Genomic DNA, 23,345 nt, shown 5'->3' on the forward strand with positions numbered 1-23,345 from the left:
TTAAACGTGGAAAATTTGTACTAAATTGAATGATTTTGGAAAATTCGGAGACTTAAATAAATCTCAAAAAAATTCCTCAAAGATCCAAATATTTTCTTCCTGGAAAATTTTGAAAAGAAAAAAATCCGTTGTAATTATTCAAAATCTCTCCAAAATGCGCCTTAGCTTATTTTCCACACAGTGTGTCTACGCTGCGAAAAGCTCCGGAAAATTCGCACAGAAAAGCTCTCTTCACATCCTTCGGTCCATTTTCCGACCACCAACATTTCCATCGCGCTTCCCTCCGACGCAATTGAGAGGATAACTTGAGCATCACTTGGTTCTCATTTCCTGAACAAGAAGGTTGAACTTTGCCCGTTGTGCCGTGTACACAGTGACTACCTCCCCAAAAAAAAGGGAAAAAAGTGAATGTGAAGGACCAAGGAGTCCTCAGTGTGGAAGAAAAACTTTACCATACGCTGCGAAAATCATCAGAAAATGTAGGTGTGTCCGCAAGGAATTGAATTTGTGCAAAAATTCTCCGCAAAAACGGGGGCTTGTGTGGAAAATTCTGTGGGGCTTTTTTTCCACTTCTATTGTGAAAATTCTGTGCTTTGTTGCGATGCCACGGGAGGAGTTTGCGTGGTGCGTGAGTGGGGAGGAAAAGATTTTGTGCGGATGGTAGTTGCAAATGGGTGTGAGCAGATCAAGTTCATTTTCGGCAAAAGAGGAAAAGCCACTCTCGTTTATTTTCACTCTTCAAAATCTCCCGTAACAGGGGTGCCTCCCCCACTCTTTTTTTTTTGAAGTGGTTCAAAGGGGTGCACACTTTTCTGCCACCCCTTGCGGCTACCACCCCCGCATGCCCAATATTTTTCATGCACTGTGCATTTTTGCGAACATCGCCCTTCGCCTCTTTTTTCATGGTACATTGGAAAGATAAATTTTTGCAAACCCCTTTTGATTAGGGGTTGTACCTCCGGGGGGTTTTTGTGCAAAAAGAGGGAGTTTTGTGTGTACCATACACACTCGAGAATGTGGATGAGCAAAGTGCATTAAGAGGATTTTAAAATTCAGGGAGAATTTATACGGCTATGCTCTTTTGCTATGTATGTATGTAGCTTGCGAAATCCCGAGGAAGTTCGTGCACGAATGAAGCAGAGCAAAGGGAGGTAAATTGGTTAATTTCGATGCTGCGCCAGGACGCACCTCCGGGCATATACACTGTTTTATGTATTCCCAGGGTGTTTCCACCATACACTAGCTCCTACATCCCAATTAGAATTCACATATCATTTATTCCTTTTCCTACACTCCTAACCAAAAAGCTCTCGCTCTTTGCCAATACATACCAACCCTCATCGTCTACTCCCATGTCCAATTAATTATCAACTCAAACCACACAAGTACTCAAATTCACAGCAACAGCTCTAGGAGATCATAGACTTGTAACTTATTGGCGTATGTTGCGTGAATAGGGACAATTGCAGCGCATTTGTATGCCATTGTGTCGAGACAATTTCCTCACGCCATGATTTTTATGGTCGAATTTACACATCTCTCAAGCATCATCACCTCACCATTCAACCTCCCCCTTCAACCTCCCCCTTTCATGTACGAAGCACAATTTGACTTTCCCCGGCAAAGCAGAATATCTCCCCGGGACTGTAATGCCAGCAAATCTCACATTTATCCCACTCACTTTGCCACCCCTGCACCATTTTATCTCCCACCCAAATGCGGAAATTTTTCTTCCTAATATTCAAGACGTCCCACCACCCGCCATCAATATAATGACTAAACATTATTCCTCGTTATTATTTAATATTGGCTGCAGCACTTTCAGCCATATTGTTTCAGCAGCACCCCTTTTTTTCGGCAGGAACACCCTGTGAATATTGAAAATCTCTTTCATGATTTTCCTCTTTTTTTTATATTCAAAAAATGCAAATTAATATTTTGCACCAAAATGAATAAAAAAAATGTCAAATGTTTTAAATACCAGAGGTGGAAAACAATGGAATTTTCATTTTTTTGTTAGATCAAAACACAGACATATTAATAAATAAAATATCTCTGTTCTGACTGTTAAATCTAATCCTAAGTACATACCAACATACATGTACAGGAGAGTGTGGAAAATAGTGGAGCATTAGAATATTTTGTGGGAGGTTTTTCTCCGTTTTTTTCTTTTAGAATATGATTTTAATATCTTTTTGGAAAAATGTTTTTTTTTTTAAGAAAATTAAATTTATTTTCATTCTTAAAGCAACGAGTAAAGAGCTTAAAAAGGACATAATTTCAATTCTTTTTTTTAAGCATTTCCAGATGGACGTTATGCTTCAAGAATTATTCAAATTCACATAAAATTAATTTAATGTTTGGCAGAGAAAATGTTACGACGAAAGAATTTTTTATTACGATTAAACAGAAAAAAATTCGGCTTATTTAATAATTCTACGAATGAACATAAAAAAAACGTCATGCAAGAATATAAATAAACTAAAAGCTTTGCAAAATGAGAGATGCTCTCATAAATTAATTAATCATAAAATCTTTGGGGCATTTTTCAAGTTCCACGAATTTAGGCATTCTCATGAAGCTCAACAAATGATCAAACAACAATTTTTTTATTACCTACATTTTGAAAATAAAAAAGTTTCCCTTTTAATTCTCATTTTGGGAATTAAATAATAAATTCTGTGTATTTGTTTGTTAGTTAAAATTTCATGGAAATAAATTCAATCGTGAAAAATGAATGAAAATTCGGTTTAAAAAATAAATGAAGCGAAACCGAAAAGGAGTTTATGCATTTTATAGATTACAAAACAAACATGAATACAAAACAATAAATATTGTTGAGGATTATAAAATATTTGAGACGAATCAAATTGATTTTTCATTTTTAATTGAGATTAGTTGGAAAATATTATTTTAAACAAATACAAACAAATAAAAACCATACCCCTTTTAGTACATACTGCTGCATTATTTGTGTTGATTGGCGCGAAAATTTTTTTTTAAAAGCAAGAAGAATTCAAAAAATTATTAAAATTTTTACAAATAATTATCCAAATTGAGCGTATTTTATAAAGTCCACATTTTTAAATGTAAATTATTTTCCTCTCAGATCATAAAATTGTTATTTAAAAAAAAGTCAATCTCATAAAATCCTTTGAAATTTATTATCCTCGTACTGTACATAAAAATTCAATAATTCCAGCTGCAATAAAAAATCATATCTCACAGAAACTTTCAAATATTTTTTCCCACAATCCTTGGCTGTGTTGCTTTTCTATGTTGAATAATTAATGATGATATGGGCTCCACTATTTTCAGCACGTATCGCTCTCCCTCTGTACCTTCCTCAATAACATGCTTGAATATTTAATGGAGGAGATTTCATGTGAAGGAGTCTCTTGAGCTAAAATCAAATTTGAAAGGATCATTTTGCATTGTGTGTCAGTGTCTGGAAAAGCACTGTCCCCTCGAGATTCCTACATGTTCCTGGGCAAGGAAATGGGTGGGTGGGGTGGTGATGGTTCCATCTTAGTGGGAGGGAGGGGGTGGGTGAGGTTCTGGGAGCAACATCAGGAGAATTTCCCTCTGTGTATGCTTTTCTGTTTTTTTTTTATTCTATTCATACGAGCATAGGATAGAAAATTCCTGGCTCTGTCCAAGATTCTGTCAATAGTGGCTTTTGTGTACATACTCTTGAGAGATTTTAAATTGGTGTATTTTTCTCTCTGCCTCCCCTCGCCCCCAATGTCCTACCGATCCCATTTTTTGCAGAAGACGAATTGCTGTTTACACTGCGGAGGCGAGGTCTGTCCAGAAAGCTACGTGATACATTGCAAAAAAAAGGGGATCATCCACAGTGGGATTGTGTTTATATATATTGGCAAAGAGTCCGCATGATTGATTGAAGTCATCACACGACGCCAAGATACATCCCTTTGCTACTTCGGAAAAAAAAGGAAACTTGTCATACATATTTGGAGAAGGAGAGAAACTACAAGCGGATACAGCCCGTGGGGAACGCTTATTTCCGCTCTGTGTGTGTCTGGAGGATGTAGGCTGGACTGCGTGTTGCTATACCACAGGAAGAGTCAGTGCTGAATTGTGGTCGTGAGACGCGTGACCAAAAAGCGTCAATTCTCTGTGAAAAATAAGGGGGTGGGTTTGAGTTTTTTTGGGTGGGATTTTTAAATTGGAATTAGGAAGGAAATTGTCCCGACAATATGGAACGTCGATGGCCGTATCTTATCCTGATTCATTTCACCCTCACCATCCTATCGATTGGGAGTGCTCCGACAACGGAAGTAGCATACACCCATGACACGTTCAGTGGGTTGAGTGAAAATAAATCCCAAGTGGATATGACACATATTCCATCTACTGATCACCCCGATGATGCCACTCCTCGCAATTTGTCATCCCGGCCGACACAGCGGAGCGCAGGTCGGGTGCAAAGGGACCCCGAGAGTGATGGAAAATTTGCACACGAAACCACCACACATTCTTCGGGGGATGCCATATTGACGACTGAGGGTGGAAATGGGCGGGCAAGTACGTCGTCGTACGTGAGTGAATCATCGAGGGTGGTGGAGAACATTTTGACCACAATCCTGTATGGCTCTTCGACGGATGCTGGTGGTGCAGATGATGGCACGGCCAGTACGGAGCATCCGGTAGTGACGACAACTGAGGATGGTGGGCGGTGGAAGTCAACAGAGACGTACTTTATTAATGGTCTATCGGATTTGTTGATGGAGAATAGTGGTATCGACAGAATAGCTGAATTTGTTGATGAAATTGCCAATCAGCACAATTCCCAGCTCGAGAAAATGGACTCATCAATTTCCACCACAGACACTACACCATCCACCACCGATCCACCCGTGAATACTGACCCAACCACATTCTCCACCACATCCGATTTCACACCAATACCCGTCGCCACCAACCCATCCACGGAATCAGTTGAGAAAATTCGTGAACAAGTGACTAATTCCATGGCGAAAAATGCCCTGAATACGGAAGTACACGATGGTGGTGGCAACACCGTGGAGTCTACCACAAATTTCACACCAACCGAGATGGGGAATCACATTGCAGAGAGTACGACGGAGAAAAATGACTCAATAGTGGAAGATCCACGAACTGAGAGGCCCCCAGTGACTTCAACTATTTCTCAATTTATCCCACAATTTGATATATTAGCAGAAACAGGGAGTAGCACAAATGCCCCCGAGGGTAGTTTGGGGAGTATTCACAGCCCGATGGGCACGTCCACGAAAAAGCCCAAGGGTGGCAAGCCAAAGAAGAAAGTCCCAAAGACAAGTGTCGACACGAAGAAGCCCTTTACGCTGCTCAAGTCAACTGCTGCGCCTCTGGGTGATTTAGTGCACAGCACGACACCCAACCCATCCACAACCACCACCCTTGCTGATACCTCCTCCAGTAGCACCACCACTACCTCTAGCAGCAGCAGCAGCACCTCCACCCCCAGCAGTAGCAGCAGCACAATCACCACCACCACTGGTGCTTACGCAACAGAGCCTCGTAATGAAATTCAGCAGACAACAGAAGCGGCACCGTCTACGGCAGCAGCAGCATCACCTTCAGAGGCGACAACCCCCAAGGGGCGTCGCGGCGACTGGGCTGGGGAAACGGGGGAGGATTACGTGCAGCCAGAGAATGAGGATGATGTACTAGTGGTGGAAATTGAGGATACAGACAACTTTACGGAAGTACCGGCGACACGTCGTGTGGATGCGGCGAAGAAAGATGATGAGGCACCAATTGAGCAAACTAAACCCGATATGACGGATGAATTGTTCTTCCCAATCCTCGTGGATCGTGGTGGTGGCACCACAACACCACCACCACCGCCACCCCCAAAAGTTGCCCAAGATGTCCCCCCGACACCGCCGCAAAATGCGGTAAATCGCGATAAGGGCGACACACCAATTGATCGTGATTCGGACACATTTTTCTATATATCCAATACAGAGGTAAAAGTTCTTGAATCGGTACCAACACCAGACACGCATAAGGAGATAAATTTTTTTCCAGAAATCTATGAGGAAGATGTTTTTATCGATTTTTCTAATAAAAATCATTCTCATAGGGGTATGGCATCAGATAAGCTAGAGGAAGACATTATATTGTCACCCCTCAATTTTGATCCTATGCCAAAAACAATGCAAAAGCACCCTTACAATGATTATGGCAAATTAACAAATTATAATCGTAACAATAATTATGCAAGCCGTGATGACGCCACTTTGGAGCACAACACATCCGATGAAAGTAATTTGAGCATTAGCTACATTGGTGAATCCTTTATTGAAATCAAAGAATCAACAACGGAGATGGATAGCAATAATCTCATAAGTCCCCTCAATTCGGACGTTATCATCCAACCAGTTGCCATGCCCGAGGTACCTTTTGGTATTGGGGTGCCGATTATTGGTGAATTGCCACCCCAGATTGAGTTGATGCCACCGGCGGATGTGCCGCATGAGCATCAGCTGCATCATGACTTTGATATTGATCTGCGGGACACGTCGCACGTTTTCGCCCACCCTGGGGATTATCTCGTGAAGAATCCCTCAATTTCGGCGGAGGTGCCCATCCTCGAATCCAGCACAGCATCCCCCATCAAGCGAAACGGCTCCCAAGCAGCCACGGGGCAGACACCCTTCGTGGATGATGGAGACCTTGACACAAGTAACTGATTGCGTGATTAATTGTCCGATATGGCAACTTTTGTCATTCTTTTGCAGGTATGTCAGACCTTCAGACACTCTTCACCGCCTGCCTGGCCACGCTCACCCTCCTCATGGTTGTACTCGTGATTGTCTTCGGTGTCAGGTGAGAACAGCAATTCAATTAAGCACTCAATTATTCCCCATCCCTTCATGTTCGCGCGCGCGGTAGCCCCACAGGTGCGCGACCTTTGTTTACCGCAGCATTCAATTTGGCGCGAAGAATAGGGGACAACACACCCCCAACCCCTAAAACAGCGCGCTCCCCTTCGACACCAGGGAGCTTTTAGCACGGAGCTTAATTAAAAATCCAAACATTTCCATACTGTGCGGGCATTCAGTTTAGTAGCAGCAGAAGCAACAGAAGCAACCTTTAGCTCCCCGTTGAGGCCTATAAAACACCTTCCCTGTCAATATACGTATAGTGTGTAGGTAGATAAAATGACGTGCGTTCTGTACAGTTCTATATTTATGCCATTTATGCTACATGCCACGAATAACCAGCATACAGAAATTACGAAATAGCGAGCTCAACAAAATACAGCTCTGCTACTTGCTCGTGGGAAAATAAACGCGCAAAGTGCATGGGGCGCCATACAGGAAAAGGGGGGTGATTAAGTGATTAGACAGAGAGACTCATAACAAGCAAGTTGTTGGGATGGCATAAAACTTTTGATCTGTTTCACATGGGATTTTCTCGTAGCTCACCCTCATCTTTGTTGGCTAATTTCCCATCGTCTGTGTATGTGTGGTTTTGATTGCCTTTCAAGGGGCAATTAAAGTACAGGTCAACACCTCTGAGATGTGGGTCAGGTCAGCAAAGGCGAGGATTCTTTTTCCTCAAACACATAATGACCAACCCCCAGGGGTTTGCTTGTTATGATGCAGCAAAACGTGGATGAATTAATAAATACCTCATATCCTTCAACTATTTTCGGTTAGAGTGGCTAATTAGGAAAATATGTACCACAGGAAATGTTGCACACAGAGTTTATTTATGGAGTTGATGCAATAACAACAACAAAAACCATTATTCAACAACACAATGTGTTGTATATATTAGGGAGCTTGAGGAGTGTTCAATGCAACAGGATCCTTTTATTGGTAGGAGAATAATAAATCATTTAATCTGTGTATTTAATTGGCAAAGAAGATGTTCAAGAATTGAGAATTGTTTAGGAGAATGCGGAGAATGTTTAAGAGCTAGAGAGGTTGGGGAAGAGTCCTGTAGTTTATGATTTACCCTCATATTGTCCGTATTGTCCATGTTTATTGTATTGAATTTGTAGTATTAATCGTTTCAATCTTCTTAGCACTTTGTTAAGGTTGTAAATGTTAAACGGAGCAAAATTCTCTAAGGGGATGAAAAGGAACAAAGAAAACTATTTAAAGAAAAATAAATAGTCTAGGTTTTAAGCACTAACTGCTCGTCTTTGAAGTTATAGAGCTTTGCACAAAAAATCTTTAGACAATTCTAAGAACATTCTCCAATAGAATAATATTTCTTTTCTTTTAAATTAAATTTTTTTTCTTTAATGAAAGTTCATTTCTTAATCCTTTTTCTGGGTAAAATAAACGATAAAGTTTTTAGTAAGTGGTAATAAGAATCCCTGCTAAATTAAAAATATCGATTAAAAGCCTAAACAATCTAAATAATACAAAAATCTAAAAATAAAACTATTTTACCAATAGAAAATACAAGGGGTGTTTATCAGTCGAATATTTTGGATTTTTTGGCGAATAATACGAATATTTCCAAAGATCTGAATATTTTTATTCACATTAACATTTCTTCCTAAAAATCGAATGACTTGAAAGCGAAAAATGAATTTGAGTACTTCTTCGGTTTTAATTTAATGCTTTTAGGCTTGAATTTATTACTCTTAGGATTGAATTTAGTACCTTCTTGGGCTCGAATTTAATCCTTTTTGGGTTTAAATAAAGGATTTTTTAGGCTTTTTTTCCTCAATGTCTTTTTAGGACTGAAAGCTAAATATTTTTTTTTCGGTTTAAATTTAGTCATTTCGCGACTCAATTTTACTCATTTCTAAGGTTAAATTTATAACTTTTCGGTCTGAATTTACACTTTTTTTAATTTAAAATTTTTTAGACTTCAGAAGCGGAAGCTTCTCAAACTGAGCTATTTCAGATGACTAAAAAACCAATATTTTTATTTTTTGGCGAATAATCAGAATAATTGACTAATAAACCGAATATTTCCGAAGATCCGAATAATAACTTCCGATACGTCATACCAATTAAGGAATTTCACTCACCAATTAAAGAATTAAAAAAATATAAAATAACCGTCCTTGCAATTTTAGACTATAAATTATAATTTTAATTTTCAACATCCAATCACTTTTATTAAATCTTTTTTAAATTCTTTAAATAATAAAAGACGTTGTTAGCTGAAAATGCTGAACGAACTGAACGCAATTTCCTGTCCACCACTGTAGTCATGCATGCAATAAATTCCAATACATAATCTCCTTCAACATATTGAACGATATGGAATCTCCATTTCCTTGTTTTATAGTTAAACAACAACACCCTTTGCATTCTTGATGCCCACGTCTTTTCACAAGCGAATTAAGATTGAATCTCTCTCTCTCTGTGCAAGTTTCAAATAATTAATCTATGTTTTTACAAAGGGAAGTGGGGAGGGGGTGGAGGATTGAGAGGAAAATGAGAAGCCTCTTGACCCAATTTCCCCTCCTTCAATAGAAGTAGATTATCGCGTTGGGGGGAATATTCATTCTGAAATTTTTATTATTCAACTTTTATCAGGACTTTTATATCGAGAGAGAGAGAGAAGCAAAGTCTTTTAACATTATCCACAGAGAGGCTCAAAATGAAAATTTTGAAGAAAATCATGTTCTATAAAATCTCTCACTCATTGGAGCCACCAAGAAATTTATGGATGGTGAAATGTGATTAAGAGGATTTCTTCAAGAAGTTTTCCGCTATGAGGTGGCGCCAGGGATGAAAAAAAAGGAGGGCAAATGATGTTTATCTCGGTGTGGAAAATTCAAACAGGAACATTTTCACTTGACTAACTAATTAAGTATTTTAATGCGAAGCAGAAAGCTCAACAGCACTTGACGGTCGTAAAAATAAGTCTCGTCTCACAGCTTTTGTAGGCTATGTGCGGAAAGTAAAGGAGGAAATGGGAGTAATCTCCAAAATATCTCCTTTTTGCAAAAAGGATGTGTTTCACAAGTAGTGAGCCTACATCATGTTCGGTATGCAGTTGAACAAAGTGCCTTCTCGGAAAGGTCATTATTTTCCCTCTCGAAAGCTTCTCTTGTCGAAATGTGCTGTGCACGGTGATAAATAATCTTCCTGAGCTGGTAAAAGCTCATTTCTCTCCCATCCACGCGGGGGAAGGAAGGGGGTGGGGAAAGTACTAATTTATGGGTGAATTATTGAAAGTACTTCCAATTGCCCTGTCGTGAGCGACTGCACAAGTTGAGCCTCTCTAAGTGGGGGATGTTAGTTGAGGGATTTATCAAACTAACATATTTTTTTTATTAATAATTAAAATAATTTTATTCATTAAACTTCGCAAATAAATTTTTAATTATTATGATTTTTTTATTATATGGGAGAGTGGTTTAAATGCGACCATCTGGTGTTGATTTTTAAACGCATAAAATGTTTAAGGAACTATTTTAATCAAGAAGAGTCATAAAGGCTTCTTTCGATAGACAGAAAAATAATAATAATCTGTATTAAAAACTTTCGTTATATTTGAACCATCCTCCCCTATAATACAATAATTTTATTTATTTTATTAACCAAAAAAAAAGAGAAATAAAATCAAATTGAGGTTGATTTCCAACAACTAATTAAATGAACTCATTAAACTTTATGATTTTTAATTTTGTACGCAAAATTCAACTTATCAAAAAGTTTAATTTATCAGTTGATGAAAAAGTCCACTTGTGCTTTAATATATAAGAAAAGTTCTCTAAAAGCTCTCACAGTGAAATGAGAAATAATTATGCAAAGAATATTTAATGAAGGAAAAAACAGAAACATTCCTCGAATGAAAAAAAAATTATAGAGAAGTTATTAAAAAGTTTTGCAAAATAAATTAGATAAAATTCTGAGCGGTACGAAGATTTTTTTTCTCTGTAAGTTTTCTTGAAAATTATGAGACAATCTTGAAATATTTTTACAAACTTTACCGAGGAAACTATCCAAGACTTTCTGGAATAAAATAAAAAAATTCTGAGACTGATTTTTCTCTAAAATTCATGTTTATTTTATGAAAGATTTAGAAGGAAAATTCTGTAGTGTGCAGGAAACACTCTTTAGTCAAAAAAATATATGGAAAATATTTTGTACCTTCGTTCCTTTTTCTCATAGAGAAAAAAAGAGGATCAGATTATTTCAAGAGCCTGTGGAAAAACTATCCGTGGAAAATTCCATAAAATAGATCCTTTCATGTTGACTTTTCGGCTTAAAAAACAAACTATATTAAGTCTCTATTTGGAAGCGAATCGATGCCCTAAAATGCACGTACCCTGGGGATTTTTTTGAGGCTCACCGCCGTGTAGAATATTCCACCCACCCACTCATCCACCCAGAATAGATTTACATTTTATGAATGTTTTAATAGCAGTGTCATATTTCGCATACAATTGTTCCAGGTATCTCTGGCGAAAATATCGACCGGACCAATTAGCAGTTAATGGATTGATTGCGGACAGTAGCACCGACCCATTGGCGATTAAATCAAGAACTTTGTCCACCGACGAGGTAAATAACTTAATTTAATTTGTTCTACCCATATTCAACGATGGGCAAATAGTTTGAATTGCATTCAAAACATTTATGTTTATAATAATATGCAAATTCCAAACCACTTGCATTGGCAGCATGATTATATATGCGTTATTATGCTATAGATCTCTCACAAATCCGCATTAATTTCGTATTCATTGTCTGTGAATAATATTTAAAGTTACAATATTGAGGTATTTTCATTTTGTATAGAATAATTTTCCCAATTTTCCATTAATTTTTATTGCAAAATTTATTTTATTTTAAACCTCTTTCTTTTGCTTTAGAATTCTCCACAAAGAAACTTATTTATTCTGGGATTAAAAGTAGCTACCAGAAAAGCTTTTGAATTATTTTAAACCTCCATAAAGCTCATCCTTTGTGCGCAAATTGCAAAACTTAAAATCAAAATATAGATCTAAATGAAAATTAAATGAACTCTGTGTGAAAAGCACCAAGAATCAATCCCAATGTTAGTTATCTCAATGGCAATTAATAATGCCCCGAAGACTCCGCATTGATTTTCTCTCTTTTCTCAAAAGGGCACACAAAATGTCCTGAGTGTGCAGATATACTTTTTTGTAGGTCACCGGAGAGGAAAATTGACGATAACACCTCTGAAGAGTGATTGTTGCTTTTTCGCTCTTCACACAGAATTATTCCACCATCGAGCCTTGCGAAAAAAAAACCGTGTGCTGGAAATGCCCATAGAGACGTGATATTGTCCTCCCCCTCATCTATCATAAACTTTTACGCCTCATTCGCTTATTTTTATCCATCAATTTCTGCGCGAGAATTAATTTGAGGCGCTCCAAACCACTCGAACGCTTCAAGAAATCCCTCCTCTCAACGTGCTGAAAGGAAATTCTGTCAATTGCTAATTATGCACCTGAGCTCCAATCAAGGGGAAGTTTCTTGGAAAATTTTAATGCATAATCAGATTCTAAATTTCCATGAAAGTTGTGTGTTCCTGTCAAATATGAGGGGGGGGACTGAAAATATAGAGCTGAAACTAGATTAATCTCTTCTTATATAGTTCTTGTGATAGTTTTCTTTAATGAATATTTGGGGGCAGAGAGAGAATTTATTCATGATCATGAAAACTATCAAAGAACTTTCAAAGCTTCTAAGACCATATTGTTTGAGGAAATTCAATATTTTCCTTTTATTTAAAGAGTTTTTTTTCTGTAGGAAAATCGATTTTCTCCAGACTTCATACATTGTGAGCTTTTATGAACTTTTATGAGCTTTTATGGGAGCTCGTTTGAATTTTGAATTCCTTAAAATCATTGAATGAAGGATGCTTTTAAAGTCAAAAGCGGTGCATTATCGAGAAAGTTAGGGTTTTGTGTAGGAAGGATGCAATTCAACTTTAATATCTTGACTTTAATGTTCCGAATTTTAAATTTAAAGTATTTAGTTGTATTCTGAGTCCAAAAAATCCTTGAAATCGTTGAAACTTCAAGAGAAATTCTTGAAATTTTAAAGATTTATTGGTCGCTGAATAGGACCGAATGTCTTAAATTTTATTGAAAGCTTTTCTTTTGTTTATAAGTTCTAAATATTATTTATTTTTATTTCTCTAGCTGTACCAAAATATATTTTAATAAAATACTTTTAAAAATTAATTTACAAATTGAAAAAAAAGGAAAAAAAATGATTTTCTACATTCTATTTAGAATAACTAAATTATTTCTCTTTAAATAAATTTTGTGCCTAATTTATTTCTAATAATTCTAAAATTTATTAATAAATTTATATCTTAAATTAAATCTATATCATTTAGAACTCTGATTTAATAATAATTTATTATGCGAAAGCTCCCAAGAAATTAATTTATTGATTTTATTGAGAGCTTGTGAAAGGCCAGAACTTTGCTTTCCCAGAAGAATCTTAATTAATTATTGACTTAAAATAAATACACAAGAAAAACATTTTCATAGAGAAAATGAGAAAATTCACAAAATTATGTGAAATTCTCCCCAAACCAGCATAATTTTTCCCTCAAATATTTCTCTGAAAATATCTTCTTTAGAGCTTCTTTTGTTATTTTTGCACCCTTTTCGCAAACAGACTGTATTTGTTTAACGTTAGCAAAACTCATTGCCTTGTAGATGTTGAAGTCTCCCCATCAAGGAATATTGATGTTAACTAACGGGGCTGTTTAGAGAACCTTTTCGATATTACCTCTTCTATTGATTTTCCGGCCTAATTCCAATTTATTGGAAAAGTCTGATGGCGGAGATTTCGGGTGTGATATTTATGCGCATATTTTGAGGTCAAGTTAGGCCCCGAGGAAGGTCACATTTTGGGGGGGGGTTCTGATACAAATGTCTTCGGTGTGTCCTCTCCCACACACACCGAGGAGGTTTTATGGTAAAATATATATGCATGAGATACGCGCGATGATGTAAATTATTTTCCGTTTTCACAGCAAACACCCCCCGCCCTCTTCTGATTTCCCCGAAAATGGTGAGATAGAAAATATTGATCAGCTACGCAGACTGCACAGAGTGCTACACTCTTACCCCTTTCTGATTATCTTACAGGAAGTCTGCACACGGGGTTGGTGTTTGCTCTTCTCTTTGCAATATACATTTATGCAAATAACCAAACTCGGAGTGGATTAAAATTTAAACATAAATCATTTTCACACATATTGCATCGATTTATTTACAATTTAGGATTAAATGTGGCAATTTAACATGTTATTAAGGCGATTTATTATCAGACTAAATATTTATTAGGGGTGTATGTATATTTATTTTTAAACATTAATCATTGAAGGAAAAGCATGAATTTTATTGAAAAGTTTTATGCAAAAGAACTTTTTGCACAACTCAAACTTTGAAAAATCCACACAAGGCGGCCCTCGCGGCATCTACACGTGAACTCTGTAATCAGAAAATTAAACTCCAAACCGTTGCCGGTATGAGTACATATATAGCTAAAGACATATGTATGTACATATATAAAAGATAAATCTGCTCAATGTTTTATTTTCCTCTCGCATTGAACGCGTAATGCTTGCTAAAAACTTTTTCGTGGCTAACAGGAACTTGTCTAACAAAACTCCCATAGAACGACGAACATGGCAATGCTGTCAGTGTTGCATTTGAATTCACTTTTACAAAACGGGGGTGGGAGTGGAGAGTTTTGCGGGGAATTCAGTGTTGAACACACGAGTGCACATAATTTTGGGGATTTTAGCAGCATTTTCTAAAACTTCCCAAAAACTTTCATGCCTCGATACCCTCGAGTTAAATCCAAATTGTGCTTATGTTTGGCTGGTACTTTGTGCTATCTCTTTGGGCACTATTATCTTCCTTATATTTCGGCTCTTTTTGCGCTAACCCCTTGCATGTTTCCTCAATAATTTCTTGTAGATGGGTTAATTTGGGGTCCTCGTGGTTTCTCTTTGCACAACTCTCCGCACATTTGCTCCGAGGTTTTTGTGGGGAAATATTATTTGGACTTTTGTGGGTAAAATTATGAGAAGTTCCATAGTTCAGTGGCTTTGTTGTTTTTTTGTCTCTTTGGGCTATAGCAAATAAAACTTGCATAACTTATGGTGATTAATATTGTACCATATTTTAGTTTAAGTTGAGAAATATTCAAATTATGTATAAAAGCTTTAAAACTTTGAAGAAAAATTCTGGAAACGGAAAGCTTTTCAATATATTCATTTTTTTTTAAATTACTTTCAATCAATATCTACGCTTCAAATTAATTTTTATCCAATCGCAATCTAGCAATTCCTTGCACATATCACAAGATTAATTTAGTTTTCAAATGACATTTTAATTAAAAAACCCTAAAACGGGGAAAAAGTGGTCTATCGATTAAAGTTGTGTCATTGTTAAACTCTTCAGGCCACATCCAATTCTGTTCAACTTGCCAAAATCACTGCTGCTGCGTAGAATGATGGGGAAATAAAATAATATTTGGATCGTCAATAATTTTGAATTAAATAAATAATTAGCTTTTAATCATACAACCCAAAATTCCAGGCAGAGAGAGAAAATTCTCTCCATTGTTTGGCAATTTGTATTAAATTAAAATCAAATTAATAGAGATAAATTTCAAATTAAAATGGAATTTAAAGATTTTCAAATAAAATTATTAATTTCTGTGTAAATGTTTTTATTTATTATTGTTTTTTTTTTAAATGTTTTTGTACGTTTGTACATAATGTAATATTTTGTAACAATTAATTAAATTATGGGATTAAAGAGTTGAAAAGTTCAGTTAAAGTTATATATTTTTACGAGAACAAAATCCCAGATAATCTATTTAACATTAAATCATCATTTTATGCATTATCTTTCATTAATTAAGCTCAAAACGTGCAGAAAATGCACAGCTAGACCACAAAAAGATGCATGAACTACGTGAAATATTTTATTTCCAGTTTGTGCATTTTAATGGTAATAAAAAGCTCATTCAAATAAAACAAAGCTTTTAAGCTAAATAAAATTATTTAATTAACAAAAAAATTACTCTTTTAATGGCCAAATTTTTTTTAAACTAGTCAGGTTAGTCTAATTTTCGTTTTAAATTTTTGAGACTTTCTAAGGCTTTAAAAGAACATTCCTAAGAATCTCAGGATCGGAGTAAAATTGCGATTTTTTGCCAAAAAATTTTATTTGAGTTCTAAATTAATGAAAAAAATCATTTTATTCATATCTCTGGATGAAATAACCTTAAAGGGTTAAAATCAATGACAAATTCCTCCTATTACATACAAAAAATTGCTAAATAGCTCCCTCATCTGCTGGAAATGCCTATATAGGTTGATTCTAAAAGCTCAAAATTTTATAACTATTAAGGCCCAACTTTTATGCTTTCATTTCAACTTTATTTAAAAGCATAGTAATGAATTTTAGCACAGGTAAACACTAAAATATATATTGCTTTTTCGAGTAAAAGTTCTCATGCAAAGAAGCTTTTAAATTAATTCGTAACTACGGTAACCTATATATGGCTAAAAAGCTCAAATTTATCAGTTGAAACGTAACATATTGGTCAGAAACTTTCATGAGCAATCACTCTTGCTCCAACTTGTGTAAATTCAACGAAAATAGTTTAAAATAGAGAGAAGAGTTTGTTTCGTAAAAAATTTCACTCAAAATGTAACCAATTTTAGTAGAGTTGTTTGCCCACACATTCTGTACTAAACATAAATGCACATCTCTGTGAAGGAACCACAGAAAGAAAAATATAACATTCACTATGCGAAGGAGAACAAGAACACACCGACACCGCAAAAGTAAACAATTGAGTTCTTCCTCTTAATTAGTTGTTTGGCTTTCAAGTGCAAATTGGTCCAATGACATGTGAAGGCATTTCGCATTTTGCGGGGCCCCTGGGTTGGTATAAACATCTAGTTTCTCAAGAATTGCCAAAAGCCAGAAAAATTCGCTCTCTTCGCTCCATTCTCTGCCTAAAAAGCAAAAATATATATGAAATTTTTTTTTCTTGAGTGCCTGCATGTTTGGAAATGCATGTATGTGTACATATTTTGCCCAGGAGGAATAACATACATCCATCTCAGAGCGATGGTTCGATGACCGGACATTAACCGCTAGTATAACCATTCTCTACATACTGAGAGAAGTTTGGTTTTTGGGAGAAGAAGTGTAGGGAAGTATGAAAAGAGCAAGAAAAAAATGCACAAAAATACCTCCAGAAAATTTCAAGAGTCTTCTTCTGCTCGTCTTGAAGAAGAAGAAGAGAGCTGCGCGCGTACATTGTAATTTTAGCGAATTTGTAGGATGGGATGGTGTAGATTAGAGTCCCCGCGCGCCAGAACGAGTTTCACAGAAACACCTTATTATGCTGGCATGGCTCAATTTCCTCATGTCACTGCACTTGGTGGCAGTTTTGCTTGCGAGGGGTGATTGCAAGTGTGATTGAACTTGGTCATATTTTTGCGAATGAAAGAGGAGCATAAATGGAAGACATAAAATTACCTACAAAAACCTTCCCTTTCCCCCATCTATGTCGTATTTTATTTTATTTATTTTTATAATTTCTCTGTTAAAGAAAATTTGGCATTATTCGTTTTTTATTTTTCTTCATATTTTTATAATTAATTATTTTTTAGTTGAAATCTGCCGATTCCGAGTACACAATCAATCGCAGCAGTGACACTTTGGAGTCAACTGCGGATCAAATCCGTAACACATGCAATGGTGCTGCCCCAAGTAGTGCCCTCGCCGCAAAGTCCAATCACACCGGTGCAAATGGGTCCGTAATTACCATGACGCTCAAAAATAATCACCTCATTGTTGAGACAGAGGAAAGAAATGTAAGACATTTGCGGATTTTCTATCCAATTTTAACTTTTTTGTGTGTTGTGCAAAATTTCCTTTAATTTTATGTTAGCAAAAAGAATTCCTCCAAAATGGCTCTTTGTGTTGTGTAGGATTGTTGGCTGTACCATCTCTTAATTACAAACAAAATAACCATCCTCTTTTGAAAAGTCTTAAGTTTTCGTGTATAAGTCTGTATCATGTTTAGAATACTACTTGTCTTAAAGCGCTGCTACGGCTTTTTCTTCCTCTTGTGAATTTTTAGACCAAAAAGGACCTACCTACAGCTGAGCTTTTGAGGAATTTTCCGATGAAAACTGTGGAGAAAATTTGAAAATTTTTTAATAAGAAACTTTCATCAGGGTTTGCAGAGCTAATACCGGAAAATTACTCAAAATTTGCTTCGTCTAATAAACTTGAAAACTTAATAATCGGAATCATAAAAAATTAAGAACTGGGTTATTTTCTTATATTTTTTATTAAGAAGAAAAGTCTTTATTTGCTAAAAACGAATTTTAATTATCATTCATTAAACTTTCACATAGGTTGTTTGAAAAATTGCTAAAAATACAAAAATAATAATTTTTCAATTTCTTTTCTATTGTAAAAATAGGAATTGCTTATTTCTTTGCTTGCTTTTAGTTTCTAGGTATCTTTCGTAGCTTTTTTTTTAATTTTCTAATATTTTTCCTAAAAATCAATTTCCAAAATAAAATTTATTATCTTGAGTGAAATAGAGCAATTGAATTGAGCAAAATTATAGCTCTTGTTCCCATCTATTCGAGAATGAAAGCAATAAAATAAACAGAAGCTACGTCTGTGGGAAAATAGATGAAATAGAAAGGAAATTGGGAAAAAGAAATAAAATTTTGAATGATCAAATAAATTTTGTCAAAAGAATGTTTTCTATTTCTTATAAATTCGTTTTATTGATTCTCTTTGAAAAAAACTGTCAAAAGCTTTTAGACTAAGCGTTCTAATGAAGTCAATATTTTAATTAAAAAAAATAAAAGGAAATTGAATAGTTTTCATTCAAATACTTAAATAATTTGTGAGTTTTGTATCAAAGAAAATTTTTTATTTTATTTAATTAATTTTGAAAATAATTATTTTTCAAGCTATGCATTTTATTATTTAGTATGCAAACCTGAATTTTTAATAAATACCTACATTATTGGGCCTTATTCAGTGACCAAAAAACCCTTGAAATTCACTTGAAATCTTGAAATTTCTGTGCAAAATTTAAAGATTTCAAGGGTTCTTAGGCCCTGAATAAGGCCCACATCCTACATTAAGAAATATTTAAAATTTTTGCAAGTTTTTTTTAGAAACATTTTTTTTCTGTAGCAACTATATTCTGATTAAAAAAATATTCTGTACATAGAGGAGAGAAGGTTGAGTTAGTCATTTCTCAAAAAATTTCTCTGAACTGTTTAAAGAAAATTCCTTGTGAAGAGAATTCTTTAAAGAACTTTCATATAAAAATTCTCTCTAATCTTTTCAAAGTATTTCAAAGACTAATACAAATTCATCCAAATTGACTAACTTTACCTCCTTTACCCCCATCTTTACCTATTTAAAAAAAAAATAATTTTTAAACTTTTTTTTTTTAATTAAGGAAAAATACTTTTCTAATTTTCCAGGATATTTCTCGCGACGCCAGGGAGACTAAGATGCACTACTCGCCATCCGAGAAGGACGGAGTGTTTGTCGTGGAGGTAGCCAGAGGAGCAGATAGCACAGGGTTGGCTGAGGAATTCAGCAAGAACAGCGAGGATATCCTGCAGAAATCAAATATTGAATTTACGGGTCCTGGCGTTGATCAGGAGCCTCTGATTAAGATAAAAACCGACGTGAGTGACCATCAGGAGGTGCAAATTCACGATCCACCACCGCCGGAGAAGACCCCATCAGATGGTGATGATGGGAAGAATGAGAAGCTTCTGAATCACAGCAAAACTGGCCTCACTCAGTCTGTGTTGAGTATGTCATCGTCAAATGGGAGCAATAAGGACTACTGCTATGGCTCCCAGGAGGCCTACACGGTGGACTCGAAGGGCTACAAGGGATCCTCTCCGCGATATGGGAAAAATGATGGGCGCAATGACCCCGAAACAGCTTCAAACAGCGAAGAAGGCGAACAGACATTCATAAATCGCAAACCCATCGTAACTGGGGCAATCTACAAACAGGACACATTGGACTTTGAGTCGAGCATCCCTCTGGATACGAATGACGTATCCCCGGGAAAAGTCGTCAAGGGGGATGGGGGGATGAAGATGGAGAAGAAGCACGAAATGGGAAATGGAGTGATCGATGGGGAGGCAAATGAAGAAACCTCCAAGGATGGCGGTGAACCCATTGTGAATGGCGAAGCGGAAAAGGAGAGCTTCATCTACCCCGAACCACCAACATCTGAGGAGATAAAGTGCCTCAGTGATACGACAATTATTGAGAACAACATGGACTCCCTCCCACCCCCACCACCCATTGACAACCCCGTAAATCAAGCAGACGAACAGCTGGTAGTTAGTGAGAGTTAATACGAACCACCACGACTTTTAACCCTTCCACAGTCCACTCCGGGACTAATAAACTAAATTTTAATAAAGAATTCTTTAAAAATGAAATGAAAATATGACAAAAAACTCTACTTGGATGTGTAGAAAAAAAAATGTGAAAAAAAAATCAGAAAATTTGTATTTCTGTTAATTCTCTGAGAAATTCTATCGAGTTATTGGTCGAGAAATTTTTAAAATAAATGGAAAAACCAGCACCACGATGATTAATAGAGTTGTAAAACGTTGAAAAAGGAAAATTTTAATCTTACCAAAAAAAAATGGATGAATGGAAGATCTTTATAAACTCTTTTTTTTTTGTTTTCTAAAAGAAAAAAAATAATGAAAACCACGAAATCCAAAATGGCGTCATGAGGACCAAAGCAACACCGACTACAGTTTTGATAGTTCCAAATGAAGAAATTTTGATGCATTAGTTGCGCATTTTTTAAAGAAATGAATTTTTGTGAAAAAGGTTTTGAGTATCTTATAACTTATTAATAACAATTCCCGTCCTCTTGCGTGTATTGCGTCTTCTTTGTATACGTTTTTAGCAGTGATTCCTTGAAAGTTAAGGGTTGTAGGGGGGTTGCAAAAGTTCTGAAGAACATGAATTTCTTAAAATTTGTTTTGAAAATAATATTTTCTTAGAACAAAAATAAAAATCTGGATGAAAAGAAAAGTTAATTTCCCAGAAAGGATTGCAATAATTCAAAATTCATTGAAAAATTATAAATTTTCAATATTTATTTCTCAAAAGAATTAAACAAATTGCAACCCGTCTTGATAAATGAAGGAGTCACTGTTTTCTCATTCAATTCAAATGCAATAATTTTATATTAAACATTTAAAAAAAATCAAGGAAAGTTTTAAAAGGAAACCTAGAAGCTTCCCCCTCTCAAGAAGTTCTCTTGAATCCCTTGAAACCATTCACCAAAAAAAACCCAAGTTACAAACCCACCTAAGTCTCTAATTTTTCTTGTCTTTTGTAAATTTAAGAACAATACTAAGAAAACAGTCCAACTGTGGCAAATAACATTCGAAATGTTTACCTTACTATTAGGTTAAAATAGACGACACAGTGTCGAAATTTTGATGAAATAAGTGATATTTTTGAAACACGAAGTATAAGCTTAATATTTACTAAAAATAAAATGAAAATGGTAAAGAAAAAAACATTATGAATGGTAACTATTGCCAAAGAGAAAAAAAATGGAGTAAGAAATACACTAGAAAATAGTCATTAGGATTTTTACATTACATCTTGAATTAAATAATATATAAAATTTAAATAATGAAAAATAAAAAGAAAAATGTGAAAAATTCGTGTACTTAAACGTTCATAAAATATTCATAGAAATATTTGACGAACTCACTAATAATGAAAAAAAATCCTCATACCTATTTAGCCGCATTATTAAATGTTTGTATTAATTTATAAAAGAAAAATTAATGTTATTAATTGAAAAAAAAATGTGACGTGTCAGCATTCATACTCACACTTTATCCTTCAAAATAATGTAATAATGTAAAGGAAATAACCTTTAAAAGTAAGTCTACTCTCCATAGGAAAAAAATAATCAAAAATGTGCAACATTTCTATGAAAAAAAACCTATTGTGCTAAATGTCTTGGCTTTTTTATTACTCGGAGTAGATAATGCGACTCATCTTCTCTATAATCTCCAAAAAAAAACATTTTTTCAATTTAGGCAAAAACATAGAAAAAAAACCAAAAACAAGGAATTTTAAAAATTATTTAGTAAAAAAAATGAGAAAAGTAGTACAATATATAATTATAAAATTTATACTTGTTAAAAGTAATGTCAATTTCTTGTCCATCGTCACATTAGTAATAAACAAAAAAAAAAAATAGTGACAAAAATATGAAAAATATGAATAAAATAATTATAGGAATAAAATAAAAGAAAATCGAGAAAATTCTGAATGATTTAACAAACCAAGGATTAATAGAATGGAAACGGAATATTTAAGTAATAATTTCTTGAAATTTTCAAACTTTTTTCTTATTTAGTTCCATAAAAAACTCTCATAGCACAAAATATTTATAAAACAATGTCTTAAGGAGAAAAATTTTACGAATGTGAAGAAGGAAAAAAAACGAAAATTTGTAGAGATTTTATGAAAATGGGACTGAAATATTTTAATGTGAAATGAAAAGGAAATTTTTCGTAAAAATAGTGTAAAGACTAATTCACAATGTGGTGGTGTCATTTGATAAATTGAAAATGAAAATTATGAGTCCAAGGCAAGGGGCATATAACTGGCTGAATATTGAACACAAATACAAAGGAATATTACATTATTCTTGAATTTAAAGCTTATTTCAAATTGACAAAAAAATATTTGTAGCAAGTTTTATATTTATTAAATTCTTTTCAAAATTTCTTAATAGAACTTTTTCAAAGAAATCTTTTCTCATTTTTGCTGTATTTCAGAAGAAAAAAATTGTTAGGCTCCTCTTAAATTACTTTGTAGTTTGTTTTAACTCACTTAATCTCCTCTATTATTTAATTAAATTAACTTCCCTTTCACAACAAAAAGCGAATATATTCTGTTCGAAAAATTCAACAAAACATAAAAAGACTACAGTTAAATGCCTCTTTAAGTCCAAATTTGACCAGCTTGATTACATCAAGGATTACGTAGTGAAACATTTTTGCTCAAAAAGCATTATCGATTAGAAAAAAAAAGAAATCTCGAACAGAAGAAAACTTTTTCAAAGTAATTTTCCATTTTTTAGGTTCTCGCAAAAGAATAAGAAACATAACTAAACGGAATAAAAAAAATGAGAGAATGTAAAGAAACTTTTGAGAAATCATCGATAATAAGTTCCCCCCAAATGTCATCCAAAAATTAAATTTTAATACATTGATAAACATTCAAATAAATAAACAATAAATAGTCGTGA

At 34.8% G+C, this 23,345-nt stretch overlaps 1 protein-coding gene across 2 annotated transcripts; it reads left to right on the plus strand.

The window, feature by feature from the left end:
- Positions 1–342: 342 nt before the first annotated feature.
- LOC129789576 (uncharacterized) lies at positions 343–23,345 on the plus strand. Of its 2 annotated transcripts, XM_055826463.1 has the most exons (6): positions 343–479; positions 3,772–6,714; positions 6,771–6,858; positions 11,411–11,519; positions 17,650–17,853; positions 19,501–23,345. In XM_055826463.1, exons 2-6 carry the CDS (start codon positions 4,221–4,223, stop codon positions 20,398–20,400), a joined length of 3,795 nt encoding a protein of 1,264 aa, XP_055682438.1. In that variant the 5' UTR covers positions 343–479; positions 3,772–4,220; the 3' UTR covers positions 20,401–23,345. The 2 variants fall into 2 exon arrangements, with proteins under 2 accessions (XP_055682438.1, XP_055682439.1); XM_055826464.1 differs by lacking the exon at positions 17,650–17,853.

The sequence above is a fragment of the Lutzomyia longipalpis genome, chromosome 2 (genome assembly GCF_024334085.1).
Source record: "Lutzomyia longipalpis isolate SR_M1_2022 chromosome 2, ASM2433408v1".
NCBI lineage: Eukaryota > Metazoa > Arthropoda > Insecta > Diptera > Psychodidae > Lutzomyia > Lutzomyia longipalpis.